Raw genomic sequence first — 16,274 nt, 5'->3', positions numbered from 1 at the left:
ACATACTACAATGGAAAGTGGCATCTCTTTTTTATTCAGAGCAATCCTCCTGTTACAAAGCCCCTGTACAGATATGTCCTTTTAATTTGGTAGAAATCAAAGGAATCAAGCCTGCAATCTGCACCATAGACAGTTGATAAGTGTGGCTCAAATTAGAAAACGTGTAGAAATTTCTGTCTCATTTACAAAAGTTTTAGTTGAAATCATAATGGCTTTAGCATTGAAAAACTCTGGAAGGTCTTTTGTTTCTATTTCCCATCAGTAATGTGCTCTATTTTTCCTTGATGTTGTGTGTGATCGGTTAAGCAAGACATATAGTCCAAAACTTTATTCTCATAGGAATAAAAAGTATTTAGAGGAAAGGCTATGGCAAGATGGATGGGATGAGAGACACTCACATGCCAGGAAATGGATCAGACCTTTTTAAAACTTTATGACCTTTGGTCACTCCCTGTTTTATCCATTCCTGATGATTCCAGCCTACATGATCTCTTCAGCTACCTGTGATTAACCTTGACTTCAGTGACAGTGTCACAGCAAAGGGTCAGGAGAGAATCGAGTTTGTCTTCCTGAAACTCACACAACAAGTGGTGCTGGTAATGCCTTGCTGTCTCACTTGATTTCAGAGCCCTGAACACTAATCCTGTGCATTGAATGAAGCAGAGATCAGGCACTAAACCATATAAACTTATACTAGCAAAAATAATAAATTTACAATGCTTATTTACAAGATTAATGCTCAAATCTTTATTTTAAACAAATTAGTCCTTGTAACTTTGACAGAAATTAATTTATTAAAGTAAAAATGGAATCTCCAAGGTTTTGTAAAATAGCCTTGCAGGCACATAGCAACGTTCTTTAGCAATTCCCTTAATACTTTATCATGAACAGCACTTGGAGCCTTATCCTTGTACCTATCTGCTGATCACAATGTCCCAACACAGCATCTAAGAAAGGAAATACCTCATTTTAAAAAAAAAAAGAATATAAAAAGCTGGGAAATTCACATACAAAAATTATGGATGTTGCTAAACTTTGAGGCTGTTCCTTGAGTACTACATATCAGTTTCTAATTTGTTATCAACTTTATCATGTCTAAAATCTAAAAATCTTTAAACACACATAAATAAGGGCATAATGGTCTGTCTGAAGGAATAAACCCATGTCTCCTTACAGTTATGTGCAAAATTCCCTTGGGCATCCAAATGCATTCCACAAATATCCAATAAATGAGCTGTCATTGATGGTGGAAGGCAACACAATGTCCAAGCACAACTGTAAATTTTTAGAGCTTCTGACACTAATGAATATTGTGTTTAAAAGTTTTAGATATTTTGTGGATATTTTAAGTAAAGGAACTCGATGACATATTGCCATTTTGCACAGTTTGTGTCTCCATTCCAAGGTGTCTTTTTCACTTTTTAAGAGCAAAGTAAAGGCTGCCTGAGAGATCCAAATGTACCAAAGTTACAGTGGCTGGTTATCTCCTATACATCAGTGTGAGTGTGTGCCAAGAACAGTTGTTTGCAGATCTGGGACAGTCTGTTTGATGCTGATACTTTTCCCAAATTAGTTACAATATTTGGTGTAGAATTTAGGACTAAATGGTTGCAGCAGATTAGTTAGGTGGTGTGATGAAGGACTTTTGCATAGAACCGAAAATAATTTGATTTATCATTTCCAGGAGTTGTTCAGATTATATCAGCTGTGTTGACACAATCTGCCCCCATGGCTCACACATGATGTAGTTGTTATATCCTTTACCAGTTTTGCATGAGAATTGGTTCTTGTGGAGGAGGTCAGATCAGCTCGTGCAGAAATGGATATATCACGTCACACCAGTTGGTAAAATAATGCAAATATGTACAGGAGTCAGTGTTCCACCACAACATTAATCTGTGGTAACGACAAACACATCTGCTCAGGTGCCTGAAGGAATTCCTGCATTAAGCTGCCGTTGGATAAGGGCAAAATGATCCATCTTTATAAGCCTGGTTGTTTGCCTTTATTGCTATTTGTACTGAGCCAGCGTCAACGTTTTTCATTTTCATCTATACAAGGCAGAAATACCAAAAGGGAAAAACAATCAGGGAGATTTGAATCTTTAAGTAGATACAGTAGTAGTTCAAGTAAAATAGTATATAGCCACAGGGTTTGATTTCAGAAGCAATATCTACTAAATGTGAAAATGTTTCCATTTTTATAAAGTATTATAAATCTCAAGTAGGGTATTTAGATACAGACAACTCCAATTTGTCCAAAGCTAATGCCATACAAAAGCAAAACTCCAGTTCTATCAAAACCTACAGGAGGAATTCATATTTCTGAAGTCGCTTTTGGTTTTGCCATTTACATGGGCATGGCATAAATGTTAAGCCTCCCTCCTCATAAAAGGGTCCAAATTTAAGCCTCTTTTAAAGCTGTAAATATGGGGGGTGTGTTAAGTTTTAGCAATAATATTTCAATGGAAACCTGAAATGTGTGTCATTAAAACTAGGTTTATAATCCTTTTAATGTCACCCAAAATGTTAACAGCGTTACCATTTCACTTTCATTCAGTATTACTTCTAATGGCTAAACAAATATCCTACTGCAATCATTAATTGGTACTCCACGTTCTCAGAAAAGAACCTAAGGGGATTTATGTGCTGTTAACCCTAAATCTTCTAATTTGCAGGAGATGAAAAGAGCCAGCCTTGCTGTGTGCCCTGACTTCACCACTCTCACACCAAGGGGACCTTTTGGACAGAACGAGAAGAATCTGATTTCGTCCCCAGTAACTACAAGGCTTTTGTCTCTTTTTTTTTTCAAAGCATTTTGTTTACTTTATCATTTTAAGACCCAATTCAATTTGCAATTCACTCAGATGGAATTATTTAATTTAGTGAGATGGATAAAACCTTTCAATAAAAGTTTACCTGTTTTGGACTTCAAAGTTTGATTAGTCTGTAATTCTGGTCTCTCCTGCATTTTAATTCAGATGCTATGCATGCACATCTACGTCTCTGAAAATACCTCTGCCAACACCATGAGGAAAAGTTTGGCTTCTTCACTCTTGATGAGGCCAAAATATTTACTTTTTGTGGTCTAGATGTTCCAATCTTCTCCTTCAGGATCTGTGATTTAATTAATTCTTCTGTTTTTATCTGGAATTCCTTTGCTCCACCACAGCAAGATTACACTTACTAAATTTAAATATTGAAAATATTCACTGCCAAGCAATTTGTTATTCTTGAAAGATTTCCAGGACTATTTTATTACTATTAAACCTCCGGCAAAACACAAACTTCTTAGACTGTATCTACTGCTTTGTGTATTAATCCAAATAATTAGATTTATTTGAAGAAACTGCAAGTGAAAATCATGAAAACTAACTTGTCTGTAACAATGCTTTAGAATTTGAATATATTGCTTATTTTAGAAATTAATATGGAAAGGTAAAAGGAAATAGTGGAATTGAAGAAGTCTTGTCATATGGGTATTTCTATAACATCCAGGTGTAAACTTTGAAAAAGTCTAACATTTTTTTGTACACCGTTTTATCTTCTAATCTTGGTATAGTGAAAAAAATAATTTGAGGCAGTTCTAAGCCTGTGCATATAACGAGATGGGGATGAAACCATACTGCATTTTTATTTCCCTAAAACGTGGTTTAGTATAATTGGTTCATTGTCACTTAATTAAACTGCGCAGTGCAGAGTGTCAGAATCACTGTGCTCACTAATAGGTCAGAAGAAACCCAAACCATACCAAGCCAACTGAAAAGAAAAATGTAATCCAGGAACAGAAATAATTAACAGGCAACACTTGGCCAATGACTTTCCAAATGTGTAGGAATCCTTGCCTATAACAAGTGCTCTGCAGCACTGTAAATTCATAACTAAAGTGTTGATGTTGGCTCTATAATTCAAATAATATTTTCATTTCAGAATTCAAATAGCTATTTAGCCTGCTCTTAGTATTCTTGTCTTTCTAGAAGATTTGCTGGAATAGGCAATTTTCTTTATGACTCTCATCCCTTGTTCTTTCTTTATCTTTTTCTGTATCCACAATAGAAGAGGAGATAAGCCTCAAAACTTATTAAACTTCTGCTTTGCTTCCCTTGATGTGTGACAGAAAATTGTGAAAATCTGCAAATAATTAAAAGCACTTCCTGTGAATTGCTGCACATACCATGAGCATATTTGGGGACTATGGAAGGAACAAGAAATATTGATAGGTGTCAGCCTGTTATTAAACACACTAAAAAATAAAGATGTTGATAAAGTAAAAGGCCTCCTCATTTAAACAAACAAACAAACAAAAAAGTGTACAATTCTACAGATACAAGAACATAATGTATAACAAAATGGAATTGATTTTCAGAGTTATGGGAAAGTGTAATTTATAACTCTGAATAAGAGAGATACTATTGGAAGGTTAATTTCTGGTTACACTGACAAATCAGCAGTGTGTTCTATTCACTAAAAAAGCTCTTGCCTCAGACTCCAAGAGATCAATAATACATTATGCTTTCCTTAATATACAGGTTGTAGTTAAAGTCAGCAAGTGTGAGTGCTACTCTTTAAAAAATCCTAATGCAGGTGTCTTGGTCCAATCATCACAGCACTTTTAACATCAGCAAATCTTAATGAGTGCTGCATGGAAAAGGTGTTCTAAGTTTATTGTATATCTTGGTCAGTGTCCTAATTAAAATGTTTGCTTTGATCACATTAAAACACAGACAGTAAGGAGTGATGGTTCAAAGAACTAATATACAACACAACATTATATTATGAGAAAGGTAAATGAAAAAATAATGGCTTTTGGGGTTTTCTTTAGAGAAAGTCAGAGTTTTATTACAATTAACAGCACTAAAGATAAACCATGTATAGTTGATTACACAAAGGAAAAAGGACAACCTATGATGTGTGATTTATACCCTATATCTCCTGTTTGGTGTTTTGCTTATTATTAACAGAAAGATTATCCCTTTATTTAAGAAAACAAATAAAAATAGAACAGATGTTTTTCTGTTCACGGGGCAGATCATATTCTGGCTTGTTTTAAGAATGGTAATATATGGAATTCCTTGCTTCTACAAAAATACATTCTCTAGAAATCTGAGGATGAAGGTATTCAAATTGTGGCTCCTCTTCTTTATCTTACCTGGTGCAATTATACTGCTTAATACATCAAAGTTTGTTATACACAGTGGTGTAAGTTTCAGGGGGAAAATATGTAAAAATATGACTCTAGTTTCTTTCATATTTAATATTTTTGCCGTCCTTTATTGCATTTAGTATGTTTGCAAACATCTGAAAAAGCACAATGGTTAAGATTTTATTTGGAATTCAGAATAATACACAAAGTTATAAAAATTTGATCTGTGTGTAGAAGAATGAACGCTGTTCCTACAAAGTTGTTCCCCTGGAAATTCTGTTAAAATTCAGATTAAAAACTGGTGCAGGGACACTGGGGAGGGAATGCCTCCCATCCTTTTCAGCTGTTTGGTTCCCCAACAGTTTCCTGTGACTTGTAGAGTTCAAGGCTGGCAGGAGGCGAAGCTGTGAGAGGAAACACACTCATTTTGTCTGTGCTCTTGTCACATCTCTCCCTGCCTCCTTTTTGTATTCAGCTGTAGTCCGACAGGACTTGTAAAAGCAATGGAAATGGGAAACCAGACCTTCCAAGCTCCTTGAAGAAGGAATTACCTGCCTGATGTGCACACAGGTGTACGTGAGGATGCACAAGTGCTCACAAGTGTCTGGAGAGTGCCTGCATAGATAGAAGCATATAAAAACATGTGCTGCTGGGGTTGTCTGAGAAAAGCCTGGTGTAAAACCCCAAATCTATACCATGCAACAGCAGAAGTGAGAGAAGGATTCTCAGTTCACTTTTGCCATTAATTGGCCTTTCCCATTAACATGTGAAAAGCTTTTTGACTGCTCCAAATGACTCATCTTCACCTGGGGCCCTTTATACAGGATGTCCTGCACTGGACTCCTTATGGCAGTCTAGTTGGGAAGCATCTTACTACTCAACCAGGAACTGCAAAAGAATTAAAGCCTGAATTCTCACCCCTTACCCAAAAAGCTTGGTAGGTCGTTAATGATACTTTCTTTTTGGCCATGTTAGTTCTAAACTGGAACAGTATTGAGACTCAGGGCATCAGAATAATTTGTGTTGGAAGGGATCTTCAAAGGTCACCTAAACACCCAAATTCTAAAAATTTAACGGTCTTCTTTTGCCTGCCCTTGAACCTAAGGCAAAATACTTGCACTATTTTTCACTATTGCACTCTTTCACTATTTTGAAATATTTCCTCAAGCTTTTCTTGATGACCTTCTTTTTGAATAGAAGTGTTCCTTATGGGACATCACTAACACACCTAAATACAAGAAATATTGCAATGTTGTAGGCTTGCTGCACTCTTTAAGGATCCTTCCAAATACCCACAAATACATATTTTTGTGTTGGTTTTGCTCATTGAACAACTCCTCTAAAAATAATCCTTAAATTAATAATTTCTAAAATATTCTTTATTCTTGCATTACAAAGCTAAGTGTTTTCACACAAAGTTTCTCTGAACATCCCTTTAGGCACCTCAGCAGGAACTTTGGTATTCTCTGGTGCAGACTCTTGTAGCTGCATTACCCATTCACTTCAATGACGTTTTTGAACACTAGGAAGCACTGGGAATTAGCTTTTCTTTTATTTCCCTCTTGTTTGTGGATTTAGACACCTGGTTTGACTCATATTCAGAAATACGGATATCAGCGTCTTCTTTTTTTTTTTGGTTTTTTTTTTTTTTGTTTTGTTTTTTTTTTTGTTTTTTTTTCCCTGCCTTTGTAGAAATCCAGGATTTGAAATGTTCGATAGAACAGTAATAAAGGCGGCATAGGCCGGGATGTGGAGTGTGGCGGCAGGGTGCCCATCCCAGGTGCCGGCTCACCTGGGCGGGGGATGTGAGCACAGCCGGCAGATCAGATCAGATCACATCCGATCTGCTCACACACACCCGAGGCGGCTTCCCCTGCACAACCTGCTGGTACCTGGTGGAGAAATTAATTAAAAAAAGTAAAAGAAAATATTCCGGGTTTCCTGGGATGCCCGAACACGGCCGGCTCACACTCGCTTGTCCTTTGCATCCCTTGGGTGAAACTTCACGTGGCAGCGGCAGCGCAGTGCCGTCCCGGGCGGGTCCCTTATCCCGGGAGCCGCCGCCCCCCGCGGCTGTAGGCGCGCACCCCTGGGAGCGGCGGCCGCGGCCCTTCCCGAGCCGGGCTGCGCTCTTCTCGTGCCTTGTCCGCGAACCCCCTCTAGCGCCGAGCCCGCCGCACTCGGCCCGGAGCTGCCGGCAGCGCCGAGGCGAGGGGGCGCTTACCGCGCCCGCCTCACGCACCGCACCGCGCCCCGCGCTCCCCTCGGGCGGGCGGCTGAGGAGGGGCCGCCGCTCCGACGCTCTCCTTCCATCCCTCCCTCCCTCCCTCCCCCGCTGCCCCCGGCGCGCCGGGCCGCCCGCTGGCTGGCGGGGCGCGAGTGCCGGAGCGCCCCCGGCGCGGGGCCGCGCTGGCTCCCGGCGGACCCGGCACCCGCCGGGCTGCGCGCAGCGGGGCGGCCCCGCGGCCGCGCCGGAGGAGGGGGCGAGCGAGCGCTCCGCGGGCGGCAGGGGAGCGGCGGCACCAAAAAACTGCAGCCGGCAGCGCGGCACGCAAATCAGGAGGGAGCAGCGAACATCACACCAGAGCCGCCCGGTTTCTGATTGCTCCGCGGCAGAGGGGGAGAGACAGAGACTGACTGAGAGGGGCGAGCGGCAGAGCCGGGCACGGCGGCGGAGGGTCGGGGATGCCGCCCTGCAAGTTTCCTTGATGCATACGGGAGCGTGAGGAGTCGTCGCCGGCCCTTCTCGCCCTCGTCGTGCTCCACCTGGGGAACCTGAAGCCCCTCGGCGCTGCCTCCGGCCGGGGATGCGGGACACCGAGCGGCGCGGCCGGGGAAGGAGGCTGCCGCCGCGCCGGAGCCTGCTGAGGCTGCCAGGGGCGCTCCTGCGGGGCTGAAGGTGCCACCGGCCCGAGCCGGCGGAAGGAGCGGGGCGCGATCCCCCCGCCCGCCGCCGCCGCCACCGCCTGGAAGTTGCCGGAGCTCTCCCCGTTGCCAGCGCCGCCGCCCCTCACGGCAGGGCGGCAGCGGGGTCCCGGCGCCCCCGCCCGCCCTCGCCCCCCGCGCCGCCGCCGTGCCCCGGGACCCCGGCGGTGGATGCGCCCGGCCCGGCCCGCGCAGCCCCGGGCGGCAGTGCAGGCAGCGCAGCCCGGAGGGGCGGCGGCGGTCCCCGCCGGCCTGAGGGAGCACGGGCAGCCTCGGCGGGCCGAGGTCGCGGAGCGCTCGGCGGGCACCAGCCATGGGGTGTAGTGAGGTGAGGGCATTGCTCTGGAGAGTCGGCCTCTTCCTCCCCCTGCTGACAGCGCGCCCCGCCGCCGCCGGGCACGTCGCCAGCAACCACGGTGAGTGAGGGCGGCCGCGGCTGCGGGCTCCCCGCAACTTTCCGGCGGGCGAGGGCTGTGAGGGGATGGAGGGAGGGGTCCGCACCTGCGGCCGCCAGCTCGGCCTCTCCCGGCCGCGGACGGGGATGCGGGGCCACAGGGGTGCAGGACCGGGCGCCTCCCGGCGGCCGCCCCTTCCTGCCGGCCCCAAAAGTTGGGTGCTTGCGGCCAGAGGAGCGGCGGGGCTCCGCTGCCGTCCCCCGGCGGGGATAACTCCGCGGCTGCCGGGAGTGCTCCGCTGTCCCCCCGGGCACCCTCAGCCGCCGCGGGCTGGGAGTGAGGGCAGGGAAGCGAAAGTTGCCTCCCGGCGAGGTGGAGCAGTAGCATCATTTTATTGGAAATGTGGGTTTATGGTCTGATTCGGTCCTGCCGAACGCAAATCCTATAGAATGGGTTTGAGAGAGCTCATCGCACCTTAAGGGGAATTGCTGCTGGTGAGCGAACTGTTCAAAGATGCCTGACTGCCCTTAACACGTAATTTCTGCATACTCCGGGCTGATTGTCTGCAAAAAAATCCCATTTAAAATCTTTGTAACAGATGCATGCTCATCAGGTCGCACAGAAGACGTTATTTTAATTCTTCGGGTTGTAAGGTGTGCGTTTTAGAAAATTACCTCGGGATTAAGAAGGGAATCATCCCGTTTATAGGAATAAAAATGCGTAGCACGCCCAGAGGATACAATATTTTGTTAGGAAGAACTAAAAGAAAGAGCCCAGACCTGATTATGAAACATCATGTTACATGTTATCGAACATCTGGATAAAGCAGAGAATTTCCTGAACTGCTTGTTTTATGTGCATCTGTCTATTTGAGTTGCAGAGGGTGCATCTATTTCCACAGTATGAGAGGGTTCTGTGCTTTTAACATTATTTTTGTACAGTTTGGCTTTTTTGAGATTTTAGTGTGATGTGACTGAAAATACAGGAACTGAGGAGTAGCTCTAAATGCTGCTGACAGAGGTTGCTTTACCTGCTGTATTGAAAGGAGCGTTGAAATTGGCAGTGGTGGAAACTAAAGGTGAAAGAAAAGAAACTGGGTTTAGTCGTGGAGTACTATCAAGTATATAGTTAGTGTTTCTTCACAGTTTTGCTCTGCAGTCAGTTTTCAGTGCTCTTTTTATCGGCCTCAGTAACAGTAAAATAAGATCTCTAGAAAATAGGGAAGAACTGTAGTATGGCCACAAAGCCCCTGTGCCATCAGGATGAGTTATGGCAAGGACATTCCAAGTTAGTGTGATTCCTTACCTCTCCCATGCTAAATGCTAGGAATAATTCCAGTTTATAGTTGAAGAGCTTGCAATCCTATCAAGGCTGATTTTTAATATTTCTTATGTCTTGGAAGACATCAGACTCTCACAGTGGCACAAGCCAGTTTTCCTTTGATGTCACAGGCATTAGTGCATGCTAATGTCTGCTGCGTTACCACAAGGCCTAACACCACACATAAAGGTGATTTTAAAAAAAAATGTATTCTTGGTGTTGTAGAGCAGCTAAGACAGCATAAGAGCATCAAAGGCAAAGAGTTTTTTTGTCAATTTATGCAACTTAGTTTAGGTTTCTAAACTAGTGTTTTATATTCTGGGATTAAATTAGTAGTGTTTAAATAGTGTTTTAAAAGTGTTTTAATGGTGTTTTTAAAGGATGGGGAAGATAGTTGCCAAAAGCCTTTCAGGGATGCAGTGGTTTCTTGTTGTTGATGTAACTTTTCCTAACAAGTCCAGGTGTTGAGGTGTTGGCTGCAGAGAGTACTGGTGAATTTCCTAACTTCTGAGTAACTTCTTTTTCTGCACATTGCTTCCAAACTTCAGTAAAACGAGTAGCCTCTTATCTTTGGTACTGCCTTATCACCATAGAAATCAAATAATAAGTGTAACTCAACAAAACCCAAGCGAACTGAAAATGGGCTGAATTAAACACTCCAACATGCTTTCATACACACCCCCCCACCTTGTTAATAAAATGCTAGCGAAAAGAGTCTGCTTTTAATGATAACTTTCTCTAAATGAAGGAATTGAAGGAAAGGAAATTACTACAATAAAAAAGTTGCCCATTGTGTAAACGCATACATGTGGAAGGTTAAAATGCTGGTTACTAATACTTGGAATCCCAGCTGCAAAGAATTTTTTAAAATCTTGTGAGGAAACGTGATCTCTTTAAATTTTCCTGAAGTGATATTTTCAGCATGCCTGTCTTGAAAATGTCTGGAATAATTGCTGTTGGATTTTCACTAATCATTATTACAATGATATATTAACTTGGCTATCTGTATATTTCGTTTTGTGTTTTGTGTTCAGAAACATACCAGCATTAATAGTAAATTGAAAAGGAATGTCTTGTTTTGTTTGTCACTTGATTGTTTGGGTAAAAACAATCAGTTTGGGAAGTGGAATAGGTTTATTAATCTGACTTGGTAAACAGACAGCCCTTCCACTTCATTCTTAATGGTTTGTTTCCTGTTATTAAAGAGGGATTTTCAGAAAAAGAATATACTCTGGTCTTATAAATTGTTATTATAACCATGCTGGGATTAATCTTTTTTGGTCTTGTCAAACAGAAAGAATTACAATTTTTTTTTCATATAGCTCTAAGGCTCTTAGGTTGTCATTCTTCACCCAGTAAATCAATGTGTGGTGTCTTAGAGAATCTGTAGCAAGGCAGGCACAAACAGTACTATTGGCAGGGAAGTGAACTTACCCATTCATCTTCATGAAGTGGTCAGTTCAAAAACATATTATGACCATGCCAAGGTCTAATTTTTACTGCTCAGAAAAACCCTGTAGGGTTTGGAATTGCATAGGAGGAGTAACCACTGCAGTGTGTGGCAGAACTGCTTGGAACAGAGGTGGAATTAATGGTGGAGGTTGAGTGCTTGCACGTTCATACAAATTTTCAGTGGTTGTCCCTGACATCCAGTATGAACAGGCTACTGTGCAAGGTTTCAGCGTGCTGTGGTGTAGCTTTGTTCTCTGCTTGCCAGAACACCATGAATTGGGCAATTGCTAATAAAATTACAGATAATGGCATCTGACCTGAGCAGCTCCTTGTGCAAAACTTGTGGGAGCTTTCAAGATAAAGGTCACACCAGGTAATGGCTCAACAGTTTCCTGTGCTAAGCGTGCACTCATAAATGTTTCTGCATATATAAAAATCAGAAACCATATTTGTTCCTACATATATGACAGAAAGAGTTTCTGTACCCTGGCTCCTTTCAGGTTGTATCTGCTAGTATGTATCACCAGACAATTAATTCCTGATGCCAACTATAGAACTTGCAGAGTTTATAATGAGTCATGCCTATCAGTGAAGTGTAAAAAAAAGCTGTTGCTTTTTAAGTTTCCAGGTATCATTACTTCTTGTCAGGTTATGCAAGGTTGGTCTTGGTCTTTTTATTCATACCTCTAAAAGGCACCTGCATTAGGTTTTCTCTTCTTACAAAAAAAAAAAAAAGTGAAGTAAGCAATAGTGTCAAATGTCAGTTCTGAAATTCATATAGCCTTTATTTTTACAGTGATTACACTTGATATAAATTGGGTGGCTCAGAGTAGGTAATAAAGCTTTTTGATTCTGGTAGTAAAATATCAGGTAGATTACTAATGACCTGGAGGTATTCATCAGTTCAAAGAAATTGGCTCATTTTCATTCACATATTTATTCTTCCAGAAGTGCAATCCACCACACATAGGCACTCTTTCTGAATACAGAACTCAGATTTTTTTACTGTAGCAATAGGGAGACCAGGGACTAAGTGTGGAGAGACTGAACTTTTCTGTGAATGAACATGATGTTTTCCTGCTAGAGGATATCTCTTTGAGAACTTACAGTACTGTAGAAAGGCTGTGCTGCTGCCTGTGCTGTGCTAGTCCTGCTGAATTCTGCTGTTTTGTTGTCCAGCTCATACTTTAATAAGCATTTATATCATTACAGAAACACGAGAAAGTTAAATAAACAAATCCATTACAGTAAACATGTGTCATTCCCTTTTCAGCATGTAGATAAAATCATGAGCAAAATTGCATTTTAGTTTCAAGTTCTTAGGAAACTCATAACAATATTTTTTATCCATGTGTAAAATCCCACATCCATATGGACTTGTGTGCTAATGAAGCCTTGGGAACCTCTGCAGTTGTAGATACTCATGAAATGACTTGTTATCCAAGAGCCTCGATTTGTATGCCATGAAATGAACAGATTTGCAATTAATGGTTCAGGGTACATTCCTGGTGTTGTATTTGTTAGTACTGAGGGCTGTCTGGATATTTTGTTTAAGTTTTGTTTGTTTTGTTTTGTTTTTTTTTTGACAAATGAGAATGATTGGTATGGAAATACTAAATATTAAGAAATGCACAGATTAAGCAGATAGAGTTTAAAACCAAATAAATATATTAGTCTTCATGTGATTTGCATGAGAGAAAACACCACAGAGGAACTGTTTTCCTGGAGTTTACCAGTTTAACTCTGGTCAGACATCATTCCTTCTGGGAGGTCAAAAAGTTTACTGAGGAAAAAGAGAGAATGAAAAAGCATGTAGGAAATTGAGTTTTTCTTATTAAAATCTCCTCTGTCTTTCCAGATAGATACTTTTAGCTCATAACTCTCCTTGAGTGTTTGTTTAGGATATCTGATGTTAAAATTTTCACTTGAGAATTTTAGAAAAGTTGAAAAGTTCAGCAGGTTGTTTGTTAGTTAAGATACACAGTAAGTCAATATCCATTTTGTTGGCAATTTTTTTTTCTTTTAATGGAAAATCTAATGTTTAAAAGCCTCATTTAACTGATCAGGGATCTTGAGAAAATTGTGCTTGTGTACAATATGAGAAGGGTTCTGTTGTTCTTAGATCCCAATATAGCATAACTAGCATATATTCCTATTCCATCTGTGTGTGTTAGCTGGAATGTTTCATTAGGATCCTTGGATTTCCCCAATGTGACGTTGACACAAAGATGAGGCTGGCCTTGTGTTTGATATGCCCCTTAACATGCTGAACTCTGTGACAGAGAGAATGATAAGGTGGATGGAAATAGACAACTCTAGATAAATTATTTATCCATAATCTCTCCTGACCTCCAGAAGCTGTGTTATAATGCAGGAGAGGTCAATACAAAAACTATCTGCTGTGAACAATATGCCTTCAGAAGCTGTTTTTTAACTTGTAAATGATATATCAGTCTTTATGATAAGGTGTTAGAACTGCTAATTACTGCTGAAAAGATGTCTCTCACGTGATAAAAACATGGGTTTTTTTTCAGGATTTCTTTCTGGACCATACAAAAATGATTAAAATTAAACAGTGAAACCATCTTTAGCTTCTTTGTTTCTCATAATCCCCTCATTCTTCCTTACTTCATTTCCAAGGATGCTTTCATTATCAATATTGAAGCATCTTTTGTGTAGGTCAGCTATTGATCATTCCCACATCTAAGAACCGGTCTGTTCAAAATAATCATTAAGGAGAAATCACTTCAGTTAATCCAGCAGCCATTTGTGACCTCAGTACTAATTTTAATGTGGTGCAGAGCAAAGCTTAGAGACCAATCTTGGCTTTAAATAAACTATATGTTCTATATTTGAAGCTGGCTAATCCACTGTATTAAAAAACCCCAAAAGCCAAACTAAAACAAAACTCAAAATTATCTCAACAAAACCCAAAACAAAACCCCCTAAAGATTTTCCTACTCCGTAGTTCTGCTGTTTGTCTCATTCATACAACATAATACTTCTTGAAGTCAGCATTTCTCTCACTTATTGATATTTGTGTTCTGTCATCCTGTAGGGAAAAAAAATACTTTGATAATTAATACTTTGATAATTAATAATTAGATATTTGTTAATTTTAATAAATAAAGATATTTTAATGAGGCTGTAGATAATTTTATAGATAATAAATAAACTTCTGCCCAGACAATGCATGGGTATTTCTCCCCCTCTGGTTTACGATATTGTACAGTTTTCTGGTCTTTAAACAATTGTTTCACAGTAGCTCATGGTACTCCTCCACCTTCAAGCCAGCAGCTACTATTGCTTTGGTTTATGGATCTGTTCCTATTCTAAATATATAAAACATCAGTAGTTATTCTGTGTTTTTAAAGAAAGTTAGGGGTATTTTGACATTTAAATTAAGACTAGAATAAAAAAATGCTGTAATATTATTGACATTTCTTTTGACAGTCATGTAGGGTCAGGTCTTTAAAATTCAAGAGCATTTATTACATGAGGAGATTAGATTGAAAATAAAATTTCCTTTCTGTAGAGCAGTCTGAAGATTTAAAATGTATTTTGTCTCTGAACTGAAATTCCTGATTTGTGTTTAGGTAGATTTCTAAGAAGCTGACAGATTTATTTTTTATTTTTTCATCTCCTGAGCGATGGTTCTGTTTGCTGTAAGTTGACTGAGTCCCAGACACTTTGTGAAGGTGTCTGGTGTTTGCTGACAGATTCTCCAAGAGGAGAGGTTAATGAGGGGAGGTGGGACAGCACAAGCAATACTTAGGTGAGAAGCCATGACATAAACACAGCAATCCAGAGGGAACATTTTAATATGTGGGTGTGTTAAGTGCATCGATAGCACAGCTTTCCTTCATGCCAGCATGCTTTTGACATTACACAGGTCTTAGACTGCAATAGTGCTGTGTCACTTCAGTGCAGAAGGAAAGGTGGGCAGCAGGCACCGTGTGTAACAAGCCCCTATGGAGGTGCACACACACGATGAGAACACAGTTAAAAGGTGAATTTGCTGGGAGCTCCACTGCCTCAATCCACTTAATGGCTTCTGCACCTAGAACAAAAGGGGAAAAGTCACATACAGCAAACAGTATCATTGATGCATGTAATGAGTGGTTTGTTTTGGCTGGGGACCCTTGGTTAGAGTGTACTTGCTGCTGTAATTTGTATTCTGACTGCTGGTTGCTTCTTGCTTAAAATAAAGGAATAAAAGAACAAATTAGAAAGCATTCCATAAGATAATGCACTAGCATTTTAATCTGGATAAAAGTGGTTATCTTTCTGAATGTTCCTAGGCTGATTTTCTCAGTGGGTTTCACTTGCTGGTTTAAAATAAAATTTTACAGGAAAAAAAAAATTTTGGTAAAATTTAGATTTGTTCAAATATATTTCGGACACATTAGAAAAAAAAATCAAAGGGGACCTTATAATTTTCATCTGTAGTGTTTCCAGTATTTGTGGCTGGAAATTGATTGCATGGAAAGCATTTGGATGAAGGATTCATATTTCAAAATGTGGTTTGAATTCAGCACTTTCTGCTAAACAAACTGGGACCATATAAAATTGCACAGTCCTTTACTCTCAGTTGTGTGTGGCTCCTGAAGATCTTTGAAAAGGAAAGCAAGGGAAATGTGAAACCTTTGTCTCTGGTAGATTGCTTTTGTTTGTATTGCAGCAGTTGCTAAACACTTCCACACCACAATGATACAGTAGAAGCACCCACTTAGAGGGTTATTTTAGATTTAACAATTCAGTTTAGCGGACTTTATTTTTTAGAGGACCATTTAATTTAGGTAAATATGGATGCTGTTAGCATTTAGGAATGGAGAAACACAATGAGACCTGTGGCACACTAGAGCCTCTCAGCCAAACTCCCTCTCAGCCTCCATCAGATATGATGGGAACCCAAACTGTTGCTGTTGAGACAACTGTAGGAATGCTTACCCTGCAATTTTGTTATGTGGTCAACAAGTCATTAAGTTACAGATTCCAAGACACAGAATTCTGGAAAGAGTTAAGCAAATTTTCTTTTAA

General features: G+C 40.8%; 1 protein-coding gene across 1 annotated transcript in view; it reads left to right on the top strand.

Annotated features, from left to right (window-relative positions):
- The first annotated feature begins 8,355 nt into the window (after positions 1 to 8,355).
- The window catches only part of EPHA6 (EPH receptor A6), a 372,812-nt gene continuing 364,893 nt past the window's right edge, over positions 8,356 to 16,274 (top strand). Inside the window, exon 1 of the mRNA XM_058828207.1 lies at positions 8,356 to 8,483. Within this exon, the coding sequence (XP_058684190.1) occupies positions 8,381 to 8,483 (103 nt within the window). The 5' untranslated portion in view covers positions 8,356 to 8,380. The remainder of the gene's footprint in view (positions 8,484 to 16,274) is intronic.

The sequence above is a fragment of the Poecile atricapillus genome, chromosome 1 (assembly GCF_030490865.1).
Source record: "Poecile atricapillus isolate bPoeAtr1 chromosome 1, bPoeAtr1.hap1, whole genome shotgun sequence".
Taxonomy (NCBI): domain Eukaryota; kingdom Metazoa; phylum Chordata; class Aves; order Passeriformes; family Paridae; genus Poecile; species Poecile atricapillus.
Note: the sequence above shows the minus strand (reverse complement) of the source record. Positions and strands in the feature narration are given on the sequence as shown.